Genomic DNA, 22,815 nt, shown 5'->3' on the forward strand with positions numbered 1-22,815 from the left:
TCATCAAGGATGAGAGCAGACTGGAACTGCAGCTTTGAAACTAACGGCGCATAAATTTCTCCTGCAGTAAACAGAAAATATTTTGAAACATCCTGCCAGTTTTGCCTGGTTACTTGTCAATCAGAGTGCAATCCACGTCAAGCGATAACTTCATGAGACACTGGGCCACATGGAATAAACGGGGCACCAATGCTAGATTATAAAAGGTTGCAGTGATACACTAAGGGTTCAGTTACTTGTCACTTGATTGCTTGAGTTACATATGGGTGCCTAGAAGCTGCACATCTGGTAGATCGAGTCTCCTAATATGTCGTCTATCAACACAATAAACGGTGAGAGTCCTATCCAAACATGACATGCTGTGTGAAACACTGATTTTTAAACTCCATACCTCTCTATGTGAGGTTGTGCGCACTAGTACGTATACATAACTTGACGTGTCCAGTTTGTTCATCCATCGTCTACGGCTTCCCTTTGCTTTGGCAAAGGGTGGAGAAAAACCCCTTCCTATTATTATTTTTTGTGATGCTCTCAAGGAAGAAAGCCTCTAACGGGAAGCCGATTTGTTGAGCTTATTTAAACATGACCATTTCACTAGAGACACATGTTAACAAACAACACTGAATACGTACGGCCTAAAAGAACACGAAACAAAAAGGGGAGAATCGTTTAGATCTGCCGGGCCGGGTGGAATTCATCATGCAATCTAAAAACCACTAAACGTGTTCCTGGTAGAATTGGGGAGCTGGGGGTTTTAAATGTAAGTAGCAGCTAACAGAAAGCCTCAACCGTTCGTTGGGACGATCGACGCCCAATGTGCAATGTGCTTTCTCCTCGGGCCAGTGAGTTATTCCAGCTTTGTGCTACAAATATGTTCGGCGTCCCACATATACTACTTCGACGAGTATAACATAATTGGGCTGGGAAGCTGTTTGGTTTTACATTACGCCTGCATTTCACGCAATATCAATGCTTAAATAACTTTGGTCCGGCTGGTGCTGCGTTTGAAGTGATGTTCCGGGGTTCGATTACCAGGGCAACTAACGGGTAGCAAGTTCACAAATGCACCAGTTTGTGCAAGCTTGGGAGCATTATTGGCATAATAACATTTGAAATTGTGTGCTGTTATACTTTAGTTCCCTAATAAGTATAGCTATCTCAAAAATACGCAAAACTGTGTGCGAACGGGGTATAGTCCGTAGACCGAGGTAGCACAGAAGTGACATACTCTAAACCATTATAGCTCGGCTGGAATAAAATTGAACTCCGTGTCTAGGTATGATAATAAAACATTGTGCTATAAACTTTTAGTGCTGGTTTAGTTACATTTACCATGACCCTGTCAACGAAAGCAAGCGCATTCAAGACTTGAATACTGTAAAATTCGCTGCAACGTCCAAATGAGGTCTAAAACCGCATAAATCTTTTGTTCACTTATGCTATGCGATCTAACTTATGGTAATGTTGGCTAGATCAATATAAGATTTAACCGGAACTGAAATTTTTTTGAAAATGCGTCTGCATTATTTCTTGATTTCATGTAGGCACATAAGTACTTCGCGTCTGGTCGCCTAAGTAGATCAGTTTAGGAACACGTCACACTAGGAAAGATGTTCCTGCAAATGCGATTAAGAGATTTCAAAAGCAGATTTATACAGCACACCATGAATACCTCCAGCACAACCTTGAAGAACATTTTTCTGCCGCAGGTAGCACTGCAATACAATGTTATCTGCTGATGTTCTGTGTGGTTTGATAGTTGATCTCAGAATCCATGCGGTTCATGCAACCAACAAAGTTTTTTTAAACCAAAAATTGTGATGCATGCACAGCAAACGCGCCATCATTTGACTGATACTACTGATGCATGTTTGCATCACTATATATTTACGAATACGCTTTACCATTTGTGCTGCTTGATGTCGTGACAGCGTCCAAGGCTTGTGAACTGTAGTCAGGTTACTCAAATGCCTGCAGTTTTATCTGTGAATGAGAATATTGATTAATGTGTAGTATTGTGGCTTGTGGCCTGTATGTGCGCAAGGGTGCATCTTCTATGCACATCGCGTCATCCGATGCTTAATATGTACGCATGAAAAAAATAAGTGGTATAAACCATGAACTGGTATTGGTTGCTGTTGCGAAAACATTTAGGAAATCCAAAGCTTTTGTCCATGATACTCCTTATTCCAAACACACAATCACGATCATCATATGAGAATATACGTCGATTATAGTCATCATAAATGTGCTTGCGTGTACATACGTGACAGAGCTTGGTCAGATCCACAATGTAGGCTCATTTGAGGTAAATTCGTATAAATCTTGCGTCAGAATGTGTAAATAAATCCCAAAGCCCAAGATTAAGTGTCGATTCGGTGGGAAGACAACGCCGTTCACAACAAATAAAAACGTCCCGTGAAATCAAATATCGATAATCATCTGGCAGCGGATCACTTTTTTTGTGACGTAGTACGTCGCGACCCGGAGGAAAAGTAAATTTTTGATCAAGGCTCCCAAATTTGGACCATTTGTTTTCATGAATGATGGATGATTTGTTGGTGGAGAAACGATGTTTTTTGGGTGACACATCAGACTACTCCGCTTATCCATGTTTTAGGAACACCGCGGCAGGCAACACAAGGGTTTGAAACTTTAAATCCACATTGGACTAATGCAAAGCTTTATCAGTTTACGTTTCAGTACAGCCACCTAATTTTATTGTCATTGGTGGTATTATTTTACAATGGGAAAAGATAATTAAAAGTAATTTAAAATGACTACAAAAATGCCCGTGTGGCACTAGACCATCCTAGAACGAATCGTTGCTGACAAGTGAGCAACGAATAAAATTTCGACCAAAACATTAAATTTGGTTTTCTAAATTTCAACTATTGTACTAGCTGAGCTGAAACGTCGGCTACAGTAATATCAGAACAAGACGATTGTTCAAAAATCTTCAACGTACTCAGGATTCGCATATTGGACCTATATCGCATTACCCAGAGATGTGTTCATTGTACGAACTAAATGTCATTTACTGTCCGTTCCAAACAACTGCGCTGGTCCCAAGTTGCGTGGGCTTTACGCCCGCCAACAGTCATAAATAAAAATCGAACGCCCAAAGGACAAGTCATTGCTAATTTCCAAGTCGTTATTGTAACACCTGAGAATTCAACCCAATTTTGAGACCAATTTGTGCAGCTCGTCAAATTCAGTGTACTGAGTAACTGATATGTACCATTGTGGCGTCAAGAGAACCATCGTTCTAAAAATGGTAAAGAAGAAAATATTTGCACATTGAGAATGCCCAACGATTCTCACTGAACTGTGACTGCAACTGCACGTTACCACTTAATTTATCACTTTCAGGAAACCATGTGCCGGTTGATCGTTATTCGATCACTTCCTAAGAACAATGCAATATTCCAGAGGTACATTTTTTTCCGTTGGAATTATCATTATAGGCCCAAACGTTTAAACGATTTCATCACAAAAACATATTGAGGGCATGCAAGTAGTTTCAATATTTCTGGTTGGAAAACATATGTTCCATGCCTGCACAGATGAAACACATCTCAAAAATCGCCTCTAGGGTGCATTTTGGATTCCTGTGATTCTGTGCCTTTGCAGTCCCGAGCACTCCGGACTTTCACAAATTGAGCCAGTTCTACTTCATAGTGAAGAATGTGGCAACGACTCATCTGCTGATGTTGTGGCAGACAAATCTGAGAACAATTTTAGTTCTCGTTCTGCATCTGGGGGAGATCGTGAAGAAGAACACGGTGGACTCTTATCTATAGTGATTTTACACAGTAAGAGAGGATGCGCAAAGCGTGATACATACAAACGATTCTAGTTTTCTCATATAGACAGGGAGATTTTGTGGCCATTGGGATAATTCCCGATGTTCCTAACTACTAAACCGACGTCTAGTTGCCCCATTTCATGAAATGACATCGCTTTTTGTCCGTTGTCTCTTGTCTGTGATTATACCAATTTCAAAATGAACATTTAAGCAATGACCTCATTGGCTGTTTATAGATCATCTTACCCAGTGTTCACGCCGTCAAACAAAAATGCCAAGTAGTATGAGCACCTCATTCCTGGAAAATTTTAACCAACAGGTTATTTTCATGGTATATTTGTTTGCGTTTATGGTTTACCAAAGTACAAACGATCAGAGTATTTGGGTTTTAAAACCTTATCCCAGAACGATATGATTGCATGCCAAAAGCATTTCATATGGTGCCATCAGACCGCCCGAATTGTAAGTGATTTGTCAACAAGGAGCTTTAGCTGGCTTTCAGAGATTAACATACTGTCAAATTCGAAATTGTCTCATGGTGTCAGGGTGAGCCCATTAAACCGAGAGAGCTTGTGAGAAAGTAGAATTTGGTTTTGTGTGACTCGATCTTTTGATGAAACCGTACTAAGGCTAATTGAAGAAGTTATATGGAAATCGTGGGAACTTATTGTTCAGACGTAGATGGAAGGTGCAGTGTCTACTGGTTGAACGGTGAGCGGTCAGGAAGACGAAGCACACTTTACGCATTAACGGATGACCATTCTGATTAAAGTCACGTTTCCATGGTGTTCCCATATTCAGTTGACATCCCACAAAGTTCCACAGAACTGCCTCAAGAAATTGGGATTTAGTCACCCACTAGAAGAGTTAAGACCTCAATGGTTTCCTTCTGAAGCATTTTCGGGTTTATTTCCCACAAACATTCGTATTTGTAGCACATATTCTGGCAGAGATCTACCGCGGTTCCCTCTCAGATTGTGCTTATATCTGAAAATTGTAAGCATGAAGACTAAATTTGGAAGGTCACAAAATGTTACGTCAAGTATATTATTGCTCGTTATCTTGCACTGAATATGTACCTCCATCTGAAACGCATTCCTTTGTGAGGTAGTTTACTGACAGTACACATCCAGCGTTAGAATTGTGGTTTAGGAATGCAAAGAAACGAATCAACGGTTTCATGCTTGACACGGTCATTGGATGCCCACGGTACTATCCAAAATATTTTGAAAATGTATTCAAATAAACCAGTGTGTTCAAAAACGTCCAGGGCTATGAAAGTCAAAAATCATGCATTTTGACCATTTCGTAGAATTCCAAAATAATCAGCTCCCGCAAAATTTCAAATAATCATTGTGTTTTTTCACCCCCGGAAATATCACAGTTCTGAATAAGAAAACGACTCTCTACAATGCGCTAGTATTCGGGTAGCAAACTTCGTATTGCCCTTTATGTAACTACTCTGCTGGGGAGGGTTAGTGTCATCGAGGCCAAGTTTGTTGCATCTAGTTTCAGACATGGAACTCACCCTAAAGTGTGGGAGTTCACTGAACATGTGTGCCAACGGCATACTCTTCCTTAGAAGTAACCCAGTACCAGGGTAAAGCGAATCATTTTTATCAGAGTAATGCTCTCAAGTAAACTAGTCAAAGATGAAACTGGTTAAAAATCAAAACAGACCGTGATGCTGCCATTCAGCCGTTGCCGAAATCGGCCATTGCTAGCCACTCGTTTCGCAGTGACAGGAGACTAAACGTAAGAATTTCCGCCACTATTATCACTGAACTTTTCAGAACAACGTTAGGAGCCCACACCGAAGATTTTAGAAGTTGAAAATACGAAAGGTCAGTCAAAACCGATTTCTATAGTCCCTGGCGGTACTTAACGGAAAAACCTTATGATTTTTAACAGCCCAGTCATTTCCATCGAAGCGCTTGATCCCTCAAAAGGCTATAGATTTTTTGGATACCTACAGCATATTCGACCATAGTACCATAAAACAACACGACCAACAATCCAATTCCGAAGAGGTTAAACCGTTTCAATAGTGTAGGGTATCTGTATGACTACCGCAAAGCCCTTGCCAACACAAAAGTGATTCTGGTGAGTTCCACCTTTGTAATGAGTTAGCAGGGCCAGATGTTGTGCTCCGCTTCGTCGTGCCATACACTGTGTGCACAACGGAGTTTGTGAGTTGCGGTGCAATTATTTCTGGCATCAGTGAGTAACGCATTCTAGTCATCTTAATGCAACAGTGAGTTACAAGATAAACAATGACAAATATCGTCATTTGAGGGAAGGACACTTTTACTACATTCCGTTCATCTTCATTTCAAGTACATGAGCCGTATTGCCTACATAGTATATAATTACTCAATGTCTCGCAATCCCTAATGCTCTCTCCGTTGGATGTTTGTGGTCTCAGAAAATTATGGGCTTTTGATTGTGAATGTGTGTCTTTGCGACATGGAGTAACTGTGCGGTAAGAACAACTTTCGCAATATGCTCTGCTCATTTTCCACATGCATCCTGTTACCAATCTATTATGCCTGGAAATGTTTAATTGTTGATAATTGTTTGGTTAATCTGAAATCCAAGGGCAATTATTGCGGAAAAGTTCGTTTGTTTTAGACATTCATTCTCGCAGTTTCAATAAAAAATCAGCCGATAAAGAGGAAGATAAATTATCCTACGACACGTTGTTTCTAGTGTTCAATTTTTCCATGAAGTAGATGATCTTTAGCGTCATACTGAGAAGAACAGAGTAAAGGCAATTGCACTTAACTCTTCTCCTAACACTTCTGAGCATTGTGCAAGTAATAAGTGGGAACATGGTAAAATTTCACCTAATTTTGAATGTCTATCTATATGCACCGCTGCTTAATTATATACTCACCCAATGGACATAGTGATCTACCGGCAGAACATCCTATCTGGCACCATTATTATCTCAGTAATACAAACGTGGATTAGCCTTGTTATGACATGAACCTTCGCAATACATTTTATTCTTGGAGCTTATGTTACTTTCATAATTTCATTGCTGCGCAGGAGCACAGGAATGTTTTTTCCGTGAAAATTTCAATTCGTTTTACTTCTGGTGATTTATGTCTGTGTAAAGTTGGTCAAATACTTGACACGGAAAGAGACAAAAAAAATAAAAAGGCGAAGCATCTTAAATCATTCTTTGGTTGCAGTTCAGATAAGGAAAATTATTACAATATGGATCCACATAAATTATTGTTAGCGAATTTATATTCGCATGCCAAGACAGGAATGCAACAAATTATGGACTTCTCCTAAACCTGCAACCGACTTTCAAGTGGTCAACGCACTCGCATAACCTGAACTTCCCCAATAAAAACGCGGGATTTCATTCTTGCGTCGACCACCTGCTGATAGATTGGGCGTAAGCGATGAACAACCTCGCAGAATCACTCTTCGTGCATAATCTTCTTTAATTTAATATCTCTGAGAGAGCAATTGAGAGCACCGTTATTCCTCACCGAGCAGCTCTGGCGCAATGCTACATGGGGCTAATTTGGCTGGAGTAGAACAAGGATGGTGTACATTCAAACTTGCACGGTGCTCGTGCAAGGTGTTGGCGTTCAGAGCGCTGGCGATATAGAAGTTTAGTGAAGGTGATGGAGGTTTTTTAACCTTCTCCATAGTTGTAACATTTCATAAGTTATAGATTCCCACCCCAAGTTGTAGGCATGTGGAAAATGTCAAATAAACTTGTTTAAAATAAAATGAAAGGCGAATTACGCATTTTTCATCAGCATAATAATGTCACTAATAGCATGGAAGGGTCACGAATGCAAAAAGTCAACCCAAAAGCGTGATCATTCTGGCGAGCTTTGAAATCGCAAAAAAAGAAATGTTCAAGATCATAAATAATATTAAGCGCCTGCTAGCGTTCGTGGGAGACTATGGTATGCGGTGAAAATACTGAGGAACATAATCATGCCGGATGAAGCCCGAATTGATTTATCATCTGCTCCGTTGATTGAAGGCCCATGGGGTTCTTCCTTATCAACACCCGAACTCTCCGTTTTTTGTTCTCGTGTACTTGGGGTTACCTCAGGTGACTGATCGAATGTGACGTTCAAAAAACTAGAACGTTCTTCTTCCGTACTCCTGAAACTTATCGAGGTTTGTTCTGTTGTACCGATATTCGTCAGCGATGATTGGTCTGGTTGGACGGCGGGAGACACAAAAGATTGTCCCGTTGTACTGGTCAGCTGGTCTCTGGTCGTTCCTGATTCACTAGGCGAATGAGACGAAGACGGTTTTGTTGTTCCAAATGACGGTGTGGTCGGTTGATGAGTCGTAGTACTTGTTGGTTCTAAACATAGGTCGGTGTAACAACACCTAGTATAAGACATGTAAGCATCCGTCTCCGTGACTTCCTCCATCGAGCATGTTCCGCATAATCTCGTGGTTGTGATTAAATCTTCAGTTTTGAAGTAATAGGTTACTGCCTTTCAAGTGGAAAAATATAGGACAACATGTGCCTACAGTGGCTATGCACAAATGTTAAAAGCCAATTTTTGCACAATTTAACTTTTAGCATACCAACAAAAATGGTTCTGAATAATCAGAAGTATCGTTTACAAAAATGATGATGTGCCGTCAATAGTAGGGCAATAAGCATTAGGCTGGTAACCACGGATTGTTTGGAGTGTTTACACAAGTAATCTGGATTCGTAATTTGTCATCCAATATTTCAAGAAAAGAAAATCTCTTAGAATGCTCGATTTATGAGTGCAAATTGAAACAATACTATCTGTTGGCAGAAATTCATCTAAGTAAAAACCTTAAAGACGAACGTTAAACAACAATAACCTAACTTCATCTAAAAGTAATACTTTGGGCATGCTAACGATCTTTTTTGCAAAATCTCGTTTGTGTCGCGATTTTGAAAATCTCCAGCGACGTTTGAAGACTTGGAACCAATGATGATTGTGAAATATGGGAAAAAGGTGTGCTTGAATTCTAAAAAACGTATGCGTTGCATTTGGAATTGGCAATTCAACAAAGAACACTTACTAAACATCCCGCCTTGCAACCATCGTGGACATATACCCCTGGAGATCCTTCAGTAGGATTTTCCGGACAATCATTACATCGGAAACAACGAAGGGAGTTTGCTGGATATGTAATCTCACATAAGTTTTATTCTCACCTTCGAAAACTTCGTTAACTATTAATGTGCCTGCAATTAAAATGTGCAACATGTCTAGCGTAATCAGCTGGAAAATAAATTGGGAAATGCCATAGCCTATTATATTTATAGACACATGGCTTTGATAGGGTGTATAACGTGAGTGAATTTCATATCACACATGTAGGTCAACAACACAACTTGGGTAGGATTGAAGTTCACTCTGGCACACTTTTCTGTGCCTACGCAATCGAAACTATTCACGGAATGGCGACTTAATATATCACATACATCACATGCAGGTGAGTGTTTTTGGCAACAAACACTCTAATCGTGTAAACAATGGTTAACACAAGATTTTTTAATGACGGATAACGATTTCTACGTGTTCAGTCTGATTAAGAAAATTACCGGCCAAAAAGCGTTGATCTGATATGGTATTCGTCAATGAGGGAAAGATTAGCAGATAACCAACGAAAAAAGTCTTGTAACGCCGTGACTCATGGTAAGATCTGAGATGGTTTCTTTGAAAAGAAATGCGTGCCTTCTATATTTGGAGTGTTTATTTCATTTCTCGCAGATTATGGTGCGAAAAAGTGATCTTCAAGATCAAGTATAAATTCACCAAGTCATTTTTTTACCTTAGAATGAATGTTGTACACAGATCGTATAGAGATCTCCAGCAATATCCCATAAACAGTTCTACAAGATGAGCAGGGAACGTTTCCGCCTTACCGATTCTCGGATTTCCAGAATTCTTTCAAATGATAACCAAACATCACAGCCAGCAATTCTCCATTTACAAACTCGTTTACCGGTAAGACAAAATACCCACAAATATGCTAACTGGTTTAACAAAAAGCAACTCGTTACTTTAGAAATACGTTTACATCTACCGTGGACGACTTTAAAAAAAGTTTTAAGTTCTAATGAGACTAATTACACCTAACTACAGCCGTAGACAAATGCATCGGAACGCATAGTTTTTAACACGCAGTCTTTAGGTATGAAGTTTATCGCTAAGCGTGAATGATTTGGATTTTAAGTAGAAATATGAATTTGTTTGTATTGCTTTGCTTGTTATGTGATGCAAACCGACCAAGATGATGCCCTTCTGAAGACGTGAAAGCCGATCAAGACGTTTATCCCAAAAAAGGATAAAGATAGCATCCGCACATTCAGGACGATACGGCATGAAAAGAGATAAAACGAACTTGTCAAGTTCACAATAGAGAAACAGAAATACTTGTTTGTCAATGGTCAGTATGTTGCGCAAGATCTGGAAAGTGCAAACTATGTGTGGAAAGTATTCCATACGTTTCCTGGTGACTTCAATAGCCAAAATGAAATCATTTTTGGATAATATTCTAGCAACAGTTGCAGTTTATTCTAACTTTCGTGCAAATTATTCTAAACAGAAAAACAATTCGGTCCAACGTAACTTTTACCTACACCCCATCACCAAAATATGCTTGCAATGTATTAGGAGACGAAAAACCAAAGCTCATTTCTCAACATGAAGACCGGAATTATCGTCAGAATACCAGTCCATGAAAAATAACTGAACATCCATTAGCGAAATCTAAGTAGGGCGTGAATAGTGCTTTGTGGACGAGCAATGAGACAAACGATGTGTCCAAACCCTAAGGGAGAAAGAGATCTATTTACCTCAAACCCTTAGCTTTACTAGAAATGAAGGAAGGAAGACAATGGAACTAACACGAAAAGACGTCTGGACACAAAGCACAAGTCGGTCGGAGCGAAGCGTGCAGCTGTAATCAAGCAGCAACTTTTCTGAGACAATCGGGTCAAAATAAATTCAGGTCATCGGAAATGAGCCGCAATATCAAATAATCAAAGGTACGATGACAAGTGGTAAGTCATCATCCAAAAAGCTGGTTTAAAAACGGTAACTATAAGATATGAGTGATACACAATATAACGATAAAATTATCATTAGGAAAGGCCATAACGCAACACCAGTCAACCAATTTAGCCCGAATAAGGTAATACATTATCAGTCAATGGCGTTATTAATCAAATGTTTTGACAGTCTGCCTAATCGAAATCACGAGAGGAGGAAGAGTAGACGTTTGCAAATCAGTTAGAAACCAAACGGCCGAAATCAAAGTAATCCCTTGTTTACGTTGCATTTACAAACATCCATAATTTTTATAATCACCTCGGGTTTAATTTCGTGCATTTCGTGCAAATCGAAGCGAAAACTTCTAACATGAGATTTTGTTTTATTCTTCCGACGGGAAATGCTTACATAGCTCAACTCAAACTTGGCTCCTCAGTGATATATGCCTAAGTTGGAGCACACCGGTTGACGCAAACAATTTTCTGATGACTACAATTGACGCAAGTGTTTACGTGAGTCCCGTGATTCTTAGTTGAATTAAGGACTCTCACTGACTTGAAGCAAGGAGGCGTATCGTGTTTTTCTAACCAAGAAACATGTAGGCGCATGGCATAAAATCAAAATTTATGGACCCAAAACATCCTTTCGTGCGCAATAATAAACTGGACAACAAAGCTGACACGATGTGCGCACAAGCTACAGCGTTGTGTATACCCATACTACCACATACATGATTAATCGGAGCCAGTATTCACATTGCTGAATAAACTTCTGTACGATTGACTAAATTTGCGGTATTCCACAAACGCACGACACGGTTACGTAATCAATGGGCACCGTCAGTTATGCTATTTTGCTACAACAGACGCATGTATATCTGGTATCGCAGATATCTATCAGTGATTTCATTCAAGTTGTGGCGCCCTTGCTTGTTTTGTTAACATTTCTCTGCTTCGAAAACTCATGACGATTTAACGATCCTGACGGGGTCGAAGATCAACTATTCAGAAATCATGGGATAATAAGAGAGCGAATGGTGTAAAAACTTAATAGTAGGTAATAAATTTGATTTGCTGACTATTTCAGTCTACTTAATCTGTTAAAATGCCGAAATGCTTCGCGAAATAAAGCATAGTTGTGTTCGCAAGAAAGCCTAAATTTTTAAGCGGGCCATTTATGTCAGAGGTTCCGCCTCGGCTATTTGCGACAAAGTGAATATAAGCAATAAGAAATCAAGCGACATTAACTTATGTATTTGCACAGTAGACTGGATCTCAGGTTAACATGAGCTTGGATACACATGAATAGCCAGAAGAAGATTATTACGGTCGGTTGCCTGGGATTGGTTAGGTCTTTACAATAGCATCTGCAATATTCACGTTTTAAGGATAGCTGCTTTCAAGAAACTTAGTTCAGATTTTCTCGAATGAAATGTCTTAAACTTCAGTAATGGGACGACAACTCACTCAGCGACAGCTTCATCTAATGTTCAATTCATTATAATGGCTGGGAAACCAAAATATAAATGCACCTAGACCTGAATGAAACTTTGTCAATACTACCTTCACCAGTATATGGTTTGTGCGAATTTGGTACTTTCTTCCATTTTTTATATCCATTGATCACTCACTGTATGCCACTTCAAACGCAAATTCAATCAAACCAGTCCTAATTACGCGCTCATAATGTGCGCGTTTCTACACGTGTACTTTAAGCCAACACACCTAAAAATATCACGATGATGATCGATGTTCTTTCCGCCCAACGGTGGGACACTTATACTGCATATTTATAATGCCCATGCCACAACAACCAGCAACACTGTGTGGCATTTAGTTTCCGATCACCCCAACGATCAGTTGATTACTCCCATAACCTTGATGTCACTATTCCGGCTTCGTTTGCCTATCTAAGATGCCCGTTGGGTCCACAAGGTTTGTGGTACTTGGGTGGGATCAATGGGACCTTCAGTACTTTTATTAGGCTGAATGCACGTTTGGTGGCCACGAATCTTAATACTGATTTTCACCTGGGTTGTCGAATTATAACCCGTCTTTCCCTTCCATACTGTTTCCCAGTGTACAAAGCTGCGGAACCTTTTGGTACAAAGCTCATTTGTGCTACGCACTGCCGAAAATGTTGTCGGGTTTACTTTTTCACAAAACACAGGTCAGAATAACTAAAAATATTGATTCATTAGATATTTTAGCTTCATATTTCCGCAAGGTTTTGCTTGAAATGTTATAAAAGTAGTGAATAATAATCCCATATTGTTTTACTGCAAAAATTCAGTCCAACTCAGCTGATGTTAACGTTGGTCATCATTCTCAACAATGTGACATATTCTGCTCACTTCCAAAGGCCATTTCTTGTCAAAGAGTGAAGGATGAGATAAACAACACAACTGGCATTTGTGGATGCTTGGTGCATGGGCAAGTTCGATAGCACTTTGTCAATTTCACTAAAGTAGATATCAGCTGAATTACAGCTATTCTAGAATTATAACAAGAGTTGAAAGTGAGAGATAATTGAAAGGCGAACTTTTTATTATTTACATTTGACAAATAATCCATTTTGTGCCATGAAATGATAGGGGAATTATCCTTCATCCGGTACGTTTACGTGCTCCAGTCAGCGGTCCCTTGGGTTCCATTGGTATGTGTACCAGTCCAACATCTATTACGGCACTCTGCACAAGGTAAAATTGGTACAGCTTTGACCCACGTGCTGTTTCGTGTTTCATTCACATTATTTTATGGTGAAATGTTCACGAGACAAGATCATTGATCACTTTGCTGTGTGCCGCATTTGTCAAGTGGGGATACGAAATGCCTAAAGTTTCTTTCAAAACATATTTCATTTACTGCTCGAGGACTTGTCTGTAGAGAATTTGCGTACAACTGCGAGTTATATTTAGCAGATTTATTACGTACTTGTCATAATATCGTATCCATATCTTGAGTGGCCGGGGGAACTACATCGTCTATCGTTGGTGGTTAGTACGACGTACACCAGAACATCCACCTACGCAGTGTTGTGGTAAATGTCAGAGCGACGGAATTTAAAAAGTTGCCGTAAATCTGATGGTGATCTTTAGGATGATGGTACTAATGAAACCTCGAAGTTCAACACATTGTTTCTGAGCAATCAATTTTCTACACAGAGAAAGTTTATCCTTGTCAAGTCAGGTGGAGAATTGGAACAACTCATAGAATAGAAGACTGGAGGAAAGCCGGTGTATTAGCAGGTTAGCTATAGGGAAAAAGGTAGTGCGTTCGCCAGAACTGTGGATAATGTCGGCGAAAATCTTATGATCAGCCCATGCATTCGTTTTGATAGACAAACTTAATGCCAACGACGCCACCAATGGGAGTAGACTGGTCTGAACCTTGTTTCTCCGACTGCTGGCGATGAAAAGTTTTGTCTTTTGTAGAGCTCAAACTACGAAAAATCTGCTTTCACAGTTCACAAACTGGGAGATCCATCGCATTTAAATTGGAAACTCGTTTCAGTTGTTTCTGTCGGTGCAGAAACACCCAATTTTTATTTGCTTAAATTTTCTCCTGTAGGCTGGCTAGAAGAGCCGCATTCTTCTCATTGAATATGAGAAAAAAATTGTGCATTCGTTTCATCTGAGTAACTGTCGGACGATCATTTCTTCACTTTGTGCCATTGCTAGTGAGTTGGGTACGAAAATGCAGTTGTTTGAACACATGTAACTGTTATCACTTGTAATGCTGGCCCTCTGTGGTTTACACATCTGTGGTCATAGCATTGAGCATCTGAAAGTAGGCTGGAAGATTGCATTCTACATTTCCCAGCTGAGTTGATTGCCGTGGAGGCTTGCATCAGTTAACCGCCAAGTATTTACGTAAATCCTCTGTTTGATAATTTATTCGGCTGCTAAGTAGGTAATTCCAGCAGAAGCCATGAACGTATCCAGGAGCTTCACACAATAATGTTGTGTTTATGCTTGTCCCTCCCAGTTTGCACTGAGTGCCACCAATGGCATGTGTTAGTTCGGCAGCTGAAGAACGCAAGCCCGTAGCTAAGTTTAACCATTTGGACCTCTTCCTCATTGAGATGGTGATGGCCAAAACCCGGCTCCCCAACAATGAAACAACTAAATCTGGAATGAACGGCAAATTCTGTAGTGCGCTATAGTTGGAATTATCTCCTCGACCTTGGTGCCTTCCTTTGCATTGATTTGATGACTTACAGAAAATTGTTTATTTGCGACAAACACAGCCCCATTATGTGTATATCGTATATATATTTGTGTATAATATTTCTTCCAAAGTCCACCAACCTGATCGTCGGCTAGCTAGATTACTTCTCACACTTTACCCACAAAATTGATTTACCAATATGTTGCTTGTATGCTGACCTGGAGAAATCGTAAGAACACTCATATTCACTCCATTGTGTTCTACACATTCACTGTAAATTTAAAAGGTTTTTCGGGCTTCTGAATACACGCTGCTGATTATTGAAAAATGCAGTTCGACCGACACAATGATTTGCGACTCACTCACTGAAATATTATCAGCCCAACAATTGCAGCGGTACACTATTCAACTCACTTTGTAAAATGGAACAAAAGTTGTCACACAAATTTAAAATCGTTAGCATGCGATTGTAGCATCGTTTGAAATTATGAAACAACAATATTTCGTCTGAATCGCAATTTGATCGGTAACACAACGCCCAAATCCCCTTGTTGCTAATTTTAGCAAGCGATTAAAGAACCACACTATATATAAAGAGAATAAATACGTCGAATTATAACGAGGTGATCCCCAGCGCACGCTCGAATACAGTTTTGCTTGGCACTTCTAAATCTTAAACGACCTAGCGTGTACACGCGGTTGTTAGGCTGGCTCTTGTTTTCTCCTGGTGTTTTCGTATATTATACGGCACACGTTTCAACAGATTGGCTCGAAGTCTACCTTAATTGAGTGGACGCATTTTGTGGTTGTACAGTGCTGGCGGTGAGAAAGCTCCGGCTAAAGAATAAGGTGAATTTTGCCTAACAGTGAGGATAAACTTATATACCCTTTTGAGGACGTCCATTGCAGGTTTTCTTGAGAAGTGTATTAAACTTGTAAGCACGAGTCAAATTATGCGAGAGTTTTCCCATAAAATTTCTTACTCACCGGACGTCACATTTTTGCTGCTAACTTGATTGGCGTCATAACGCTTGAAAGCGGTGTCCACCATTCCGAATTGTTCATCAGCTATGCGGTCTGTAAATAATGTTTATAAGCGTCGGCAAAAATCTCACAAAATGCGGCCAGAATCTGCAGCAAATTAAAGCTCAACGGATCTTACTGCCATTTGACCATCATAACCTTAATATCGTGGCGCTGATTATTGACACCCATTTGCATGTCACCACCACACTTAGGAGCTCAACAGCGCCGGACACGCACCCATTTCCGTGACGTTCCTTTGAAGGTTTGTGCAGTGAATTTGCATACATGGCGGTCTATCTTATTTGACTTCGTTGGCAGGTAAATGCGGGATCAGATGCATCGTCCAACACATATGAAACTCCACCGAAAACTGATTGTTGGTTTGATTATTTTGCGCAGCTGGGTACTATCTAAAAAAATGGTAAACTTAACTAGTATAAGGAGGTTAAACATTAGTAATCTCGATGAAGACCCCTTAAGTGTATACGGTTAGATTTTGTTGACCGCGCTTACTCCAAACCCACACTACTCAGGTATCTAAACACCAACATGATATTTTGGCCAGTGAGATTTAGGCATTTAACAGTGTTGCCCGAATAACGCTGGCATCACATGTTTTTTATGGTATCACACAGTTTGCATAAACACTGTTTGGGCAAGCTGGACATTTTGGTACGCGAATGCAACCATTCTGCACCAATTTGACTCAACTCCCCCATAACATGAATGGCCCAATTTTTGTTCTGACACTACTACAATTCGGGAAATTTCAGCGACAGCTTGGTAATAACACGTGTTATAAGTGGTTAGCAAATAATGAGCCCCTTGATTTGACGAACAGCGAAAAATAGCTTTTACACGTGAAAACATTAGAGCGATTTTCAGGCATTTACTCCTGAGTCTCAACATGGAATATGTGCTTAAAATGTAGCTGTGTATATCTAAGCAAACTAAAGTGCTTAGTTTTAGCGCCTTGAAATGCAAGGCTTTTTCTACTGCCGTTTGTAAGTTTACGTTTAAAGTTGCCAAAACAATATCAAGAGGTGGCCCATCCGTTTGTGCTACGAATTTTTCGACAGTGGTCCCTACAAATGCAATAAGATTTCAGTGTAATCAAATTTCAAATTGTGTCGTTCTTACGACCTGGATAAAGACGCAAGCTATCTCAGTATTTATCAGGAGACGTTTTGCTATTAAGTGAAAAGAATTCAGGCATATGCACATACATTTATCTTGTGGATACTCCAGCCAAAGGGTTGTTAATATAACAACCGATTTCATTCCATGTGCCGGGTTTTAATACCGTATCAGGAATGATTATTTTAATTAGACTGCACCAACAGATGGAAAGTATGGTAAAAGCGGTTTTGAGTAAACCTGTATTTGTTCGTTTGTAGGTTAGTTTGTTTATCTGAGTGCAGACATGAAAGCTCGTATCCCTAGAAGCGACCACATACCCGCTGCCGCAATCTTGTTATCCGTGAAAACAAGAGGTTCGTGAGAAATCGGACCGGGTTATTACTGAAAACGTAGTATTTTGGTTATCTGTTTGAACGAAGAACTTTGTGGAAAATGAGTTCCAACCTTACGTTATACCATAAATTCAAACAGCAACCTTGGTTGAGCGAAACGCTAGACAGACAAATTACCGATGGCACTATCAATTCAATGATAAACAAGAGTGAATCGAAGTTACTAGATATTTGAGATCCATCATGAATAATTGTGATGAACATGACTGACACTCTACTCATTGCTCTATTCATTATTCTCTTGTTTTAATTTTCCATATGCTGTACATATTCGCCAATTCGAATACATACGTGCTGGTTGTTACGCTTCGCTGAATTCTGGATTTCTAGTTCGTCTGGTTATGCCAATATACGTACGAAACATAATTCTCACAATAATTTAAGTCCAAATATATGCTACCGGTTGTTCCTAAAACCAACGATTCAAACATCACTCTGCACGATTTCAAGGCAGAATTTGCGATAAGACCTATAATCGATGGTTCAGGCTTGCCACCACTTCAGCTGACTAGATTCGTAGCTGGTCTTATGGAACCACTTACGGGGAATCCAAGCATTAAGTAAAAGTACGATTTTGTCAGTAAGGTCGCAGGATTTGCTTTAGAGGTGCACAAAGTCCTTCCAATTTTTGAAGTCGTTTCAATGTACAAAAATATCCCCGGGGAAGATTTTTCGAAGGTGACGAACGAGTTTGTTACTGGGAGACACAACACTTAAGGAATGAACACGACAATCGGTGGATAAAATTTATGAACTTGTAAGTGTGCACTTTATTACTGACCAGCTTGTTTGGAAAAATCACTTAACTCACAAGATCAGGATTCTACAATGAGATTTAAAATAGCAACTGTTTCGGCTTAGATCAATATGGAGGATGCCAAACAGAAGGTTTTGGCTGGTCATCTATGTCCACTGAAAATTTTCTAGCGCTAAAATATGACCTATTTGCTGTAACCAACGAAAGCAAATCAGCACAAGCCATGACTTTACTGTATTTGGAATCCTCATATCAAGTTAAGCATAACGATAGAGTCCACCTCGAGCTCACTGGATTCCCTGCACTGAACGACACAGTATTGCTAAAAAATAAACCTATGTTCTGTTAGAAAATATCACACGCAGACACCGTTTTATGCTCATTAGCACCTGGGCGTCAGTACTGTCGCGTTTATCTTTGGTCGTGTTAGGTCCCTTTGCGCAGGAAACATCTTCTAAACAGCGACTTAAAGGAAGATTACTAATCGACTCCGTAAAGTTGCATATGCAGTGAGCTTGTTTAGGTGGCATCTGGGAACAATGCCGGCTCCAATATATAGAGAATGACGGTGGAAATCATCAGACATAACAGCATGACAATGATATGGCATGACAATACGAAATAATATAAAATGATATAATGTAATTTATCGTGAAATGATATAATGTAAGATAGTATATATATGTATATGCATTAAACAATGAAATAAGTTATACCACATTATTATATGTATATGCGTAATATAAAAGTATAATAATATACTATAAGAATATAATAATGTAATATAATATACGATATGATATATTATACCATAAAATCTAAAATAAATATATTATACTGTATTGTATTGTCGTTTAACGTAACGCAATATATTTTACTGTATTACAACATAATATTATGCACTATGCGGTGTTGTTATGTAACATAACATAACATATAATAAAACGTAATACAGTATTGTGTAGCATAAATTAACATAATACAAAATAATATAATTAAAAGGAATCGAATATAATGTAATAAATTAGATGTGGAACCAGCGTTTTTGTAGAGAGATGACTTTGATAAACCTAGTTGACACGCAATAGTTTGGTGGTGTCGGTTTGCGTAGAATCATCAGTAAAAGTGTGGTGGTATAAAAGTTCACCTGAACAATGGACCGAATTCTATCCAGTGAACAACTATTTTAGCACTAACTTCTCTACAAATCGGGCAAAAAGTTCAACCGACAGTCAAGAATAATCTTCACGTAAATCGAACTGGAAAAACCGGAACCTTAACTGACCAGAAATCTATGTAAACTTCCCATCAGTGTTCACAGTGCCAACCTGACTAACAAACGAGATTTCTCACCAGATGACATCAGGTAATCGCATTTTCAGTGCTTACGTCAACTTTGTGTTTTGCGGGTACCCACTGTACTTATTCGCATCCTGCTTTGGTTTTCAAAGGAGAATGAATTGAATCCCAGCTAAAGAAGAAGCAAAATATAAGGCGGTCTTTTTGCGCTGCTTTTTGGTAAGGGATGCCTTAAACGAGAGATTTGGTTGAATTTTATTTGAGCGCTCCGGGATGAAAATGAGAGTAGATGCTGTAGAATTAAGTTCGTAGAAACACGTAGATCTGCTGGGGACGAAAACGTGCTTCAAAATTTAATCACGAAAACTATCCGCAAGAAATAATGATCCATTTTTCGAATTCACCGAAAGCACATTTCTATGAACTATTTTGAAATTATCACTGTGTCCGGTGAACCATACCAAATCCTGACCTGAAACTTATCGGCTATACAGCATCCTATGGCTGCAGGAAAAACGAAGAAAACAGCAAATTCTCTGGTGGGTCGTGAATAAGCAGATTTTATGTTAGGCACGCGCGTTGCAAGACGTTTACAGAGTTTGGGGATAAGCGTAAATATCTCCCTTCTCCACATTCTCCGTCGAATTTCTTCAGACCAATTGTGCAACCAGACATTGCACCTGGCTCCTTGTTCGGTACATTTCTTCTACAGTAACTAGCGCACATATTAAAATCCGGCATATGCAGCAACGTAAAGCGTGTGAATCTTGGGACATTAGCCAAAACTAAGCCCATATTACGAACAGCTATGTGCGGAAGATGATGCGTTCTGCCCGCATCTTTGACTTTGTGCATAAATTTGTGGCTAGAAGACGGGCTTTTTCCCCTTGATAAGCAAATGACAATCTCCAATTATGGGTATTTGACACCTTGCCGGACAAACCCCTTACTGTGCCCCGATTCGCGGATTTTCTGGAACTGGTTATTATCCGATGAAATACGTTGCGATTCCTATAAAGTGGAATCTGTTAATAGTGACCCTGAATTTCCTCTTGGCATGCTAACTGCCATCTGTTCAATGTTCTGTTGGCTCGAATGACATAACGTCTGTGTTATTTTGATTATTCAATGCAAGTACAACTTGAAATAATTATGCACAGACTGCAAAGTTCTCCATCTTGATACAAAGTGTGTAAAAGCATAACAGACGAACGCAGCGGACAGAGATAACCACAAACACAAGACTCAAACTCAAACAGTATTCAGTAACTACGGAATGGTTTACTTTTTTATACAAGGCAGAAAAGCTTGTGCTTTTTTGGGGAAAAAAAACTACAAGAAAAACCAAAAGCAACTAAAAACGTGTGCTGCCACCCCTATCAAATTAATCTTCTCAATAAAAATAAAACAAATATTTCTTGGTTTGCAAATTGTTTTAAATACGTTCCTGAATATGAGACGCGTGTTATATTCAGAAACAGAACGCGGACGGACAAACTGTTACAAGTACGTTGTTGTCATTGGAGTAATAACGCTGCAGTAACTAAAAACACGGAAGCTGTGGGAATTTCTCATTTGTTGTTCCAGTATTCGTTTGTCAGTATTTAATTTTCTCAGAGCACAGTACAGCTAATAAAGTGAGCGTGGAATACTCTTTCTCTCGAATTCGCGGAAGTGTGTTCCTCATCAGACTTATAAAAATTCACAATCACAGTTTTTTATCGGTCTTCGTGATCACAACCGATTTCATTCCACTCTGCGTCTAATTATCCATTGAGATATGACTTCGTGGTACCCTTATTTTTGAAACAATCACATGGCGAAACACACTTGATTGCATTCCAAATAGGTTTTGTCGAGAAACTCACTTGGAAGCCAGCAGAATTTCTCATTTAGGTGGCTTTTTGTCAACTTTCAATGCTTGCTGAAACAAAACATGCGCCTAGCGGAATTTCGGATATGCACCAAGCTGACCATCCCAAGAAGGGTGTCGGCGTTTTGTCAGCAAACGAATGAATACTGTATGAAGTCTATACAAAATAATATACTTTGAGCGCTGATAGAGTTTTAAAAAGCAGACGTCTTTTTGGAGTTCTGATATAATTTCCAATCTACAAGTGTAATTCACATCTCACCATGGTTTTGCGAAGATACGCTTCCTTTGCTTAAAACCGTGATTACTGGATGTTGTCATGCGTAGCTATCGGCGTCCATGGAACCCAAAATCATCATCACAGTATGAGCATATGAGAAGAGAGGCATTTTCCTCCCACAACTTTGAAATTTACTGAATATATTTTAGAAGCAACTCCACACCAATTTTGTTTCTTTACTTGTCAATTATAGCGTAAAACGCATCGACAGGTAATGTTTCCTGGTAGTCATTTAAACTTGGCAAACTTATATCTGGAGGCCAGGAGATACAGATTTTTGCGGTTCAGATCTACTTGGTGGTGCATGCGTTGTCTATCACGTCGTGAAAAATGTTGATAGCTAAATATGACCTTTAGTTTGACAAAAAATTGACCTTTCCAGAGACCACGTATCCCTATTTGCTGTCGAGCACATTGTCTTTAAAACAGTTTCCGAATGGTATTAATGGTTGCATCTTGCGACAACAGCTAGAACCCGCCGATATATAAGAACAGGAATGAAAAATGGGGGAGATTGAATTATTTCATTGACATGTGCATCAGTTAAGATTCGAGCTTCTTACACATTACGATGATATCAACAGCGTACAGTTTGTGGCGGAACTGGGTGTGTCCGGAGAATTCAGGAGTGGCGGACCATCAGGCATTTTGTATTTACTGAAAATAGTCCGATCGCGGTTTCTCGAAAGGTTATAATTTCTGAACACATTGTGTGAGCTTTGTTGTCTAGTTTATTATTGCGCATGAAAGGACATTTTGGGTCGATAAATTTTGATTTTACGCCACGCGCTCACATGCGCCGTGGTTAGAAAAACACCGTACGCCTCCTTACTTCAAGTCAATGAGAGTCCTTAATTCAACCAAGAATCACGGGACTCACGCAAACATTTGCGTCAATTGTAGTCATCAGAAAATTGTTTGCGTCAACCAGTGTGCCACAACTTAGGCATATATCACTGAGGAGCAAGCTTTGAGTTCAGCTATGTGAGCAATTCTCCTCGGAAGAATGAAACAAAATCTCAAGCCAGAATTTTTCGCTT

General features: G+C 39.5%; 2 protein-coding genes across 2 annotated transcripts in view; one reads left to right on the forward strand and one right to left on the reverse strand.

The window, feature by feature from the left end:
• The window catches only part of T265_06584 (hypothetical protein), a gene marked incomplete at both ends in the record, with an annotated part of 71,637 nt that overhangs the window by 43,882 nt on the left and 4,940 nt on the right, over nucleotides 1-22,815 (forward strand). The window contains 2 exons of the mRNA XM_009171887.1: nucleotides 3,634-3,802; nucleotides 17,951-18,126. Coding sequence (XP_009170151.1) covers nucleotides 3,634-3,802; nucleotides 17,951-18,126 — 345 coding nt within the window. The remainder of the gene's footprint in view (nucleotides 1-3,633; nucleotides 3,803-17,950; nucleotides 18,127-22,815) is intronic.
• On the reverse strand, nucleotides 7,711-9,195 carry T265_06585 (hypothetical protein; the record flags this gene model as incomplete). The annotated part of the gene is made up of 2 exons (XM_009171888.1): nucleotides 7,711-7,948; nucleotides 8,861-9,195. Coding segments are annotated over 2 exons (189 nt in total).

Source organism: Opisthorchis viverrini (assembly GCF_000715545.1).
Source record: "Opisthorchis viverrini unplaced genomic scaffold opera_v5_138, whole genome shotgun sequence".
NCBI classification, from domain to species: Eukaryota; Metazoa; Platyhelminthes; class Trematoda; order Opisthorchiida; family Opisthorchiidae; genus Opisthorchis; species Opisthorchis viverrini.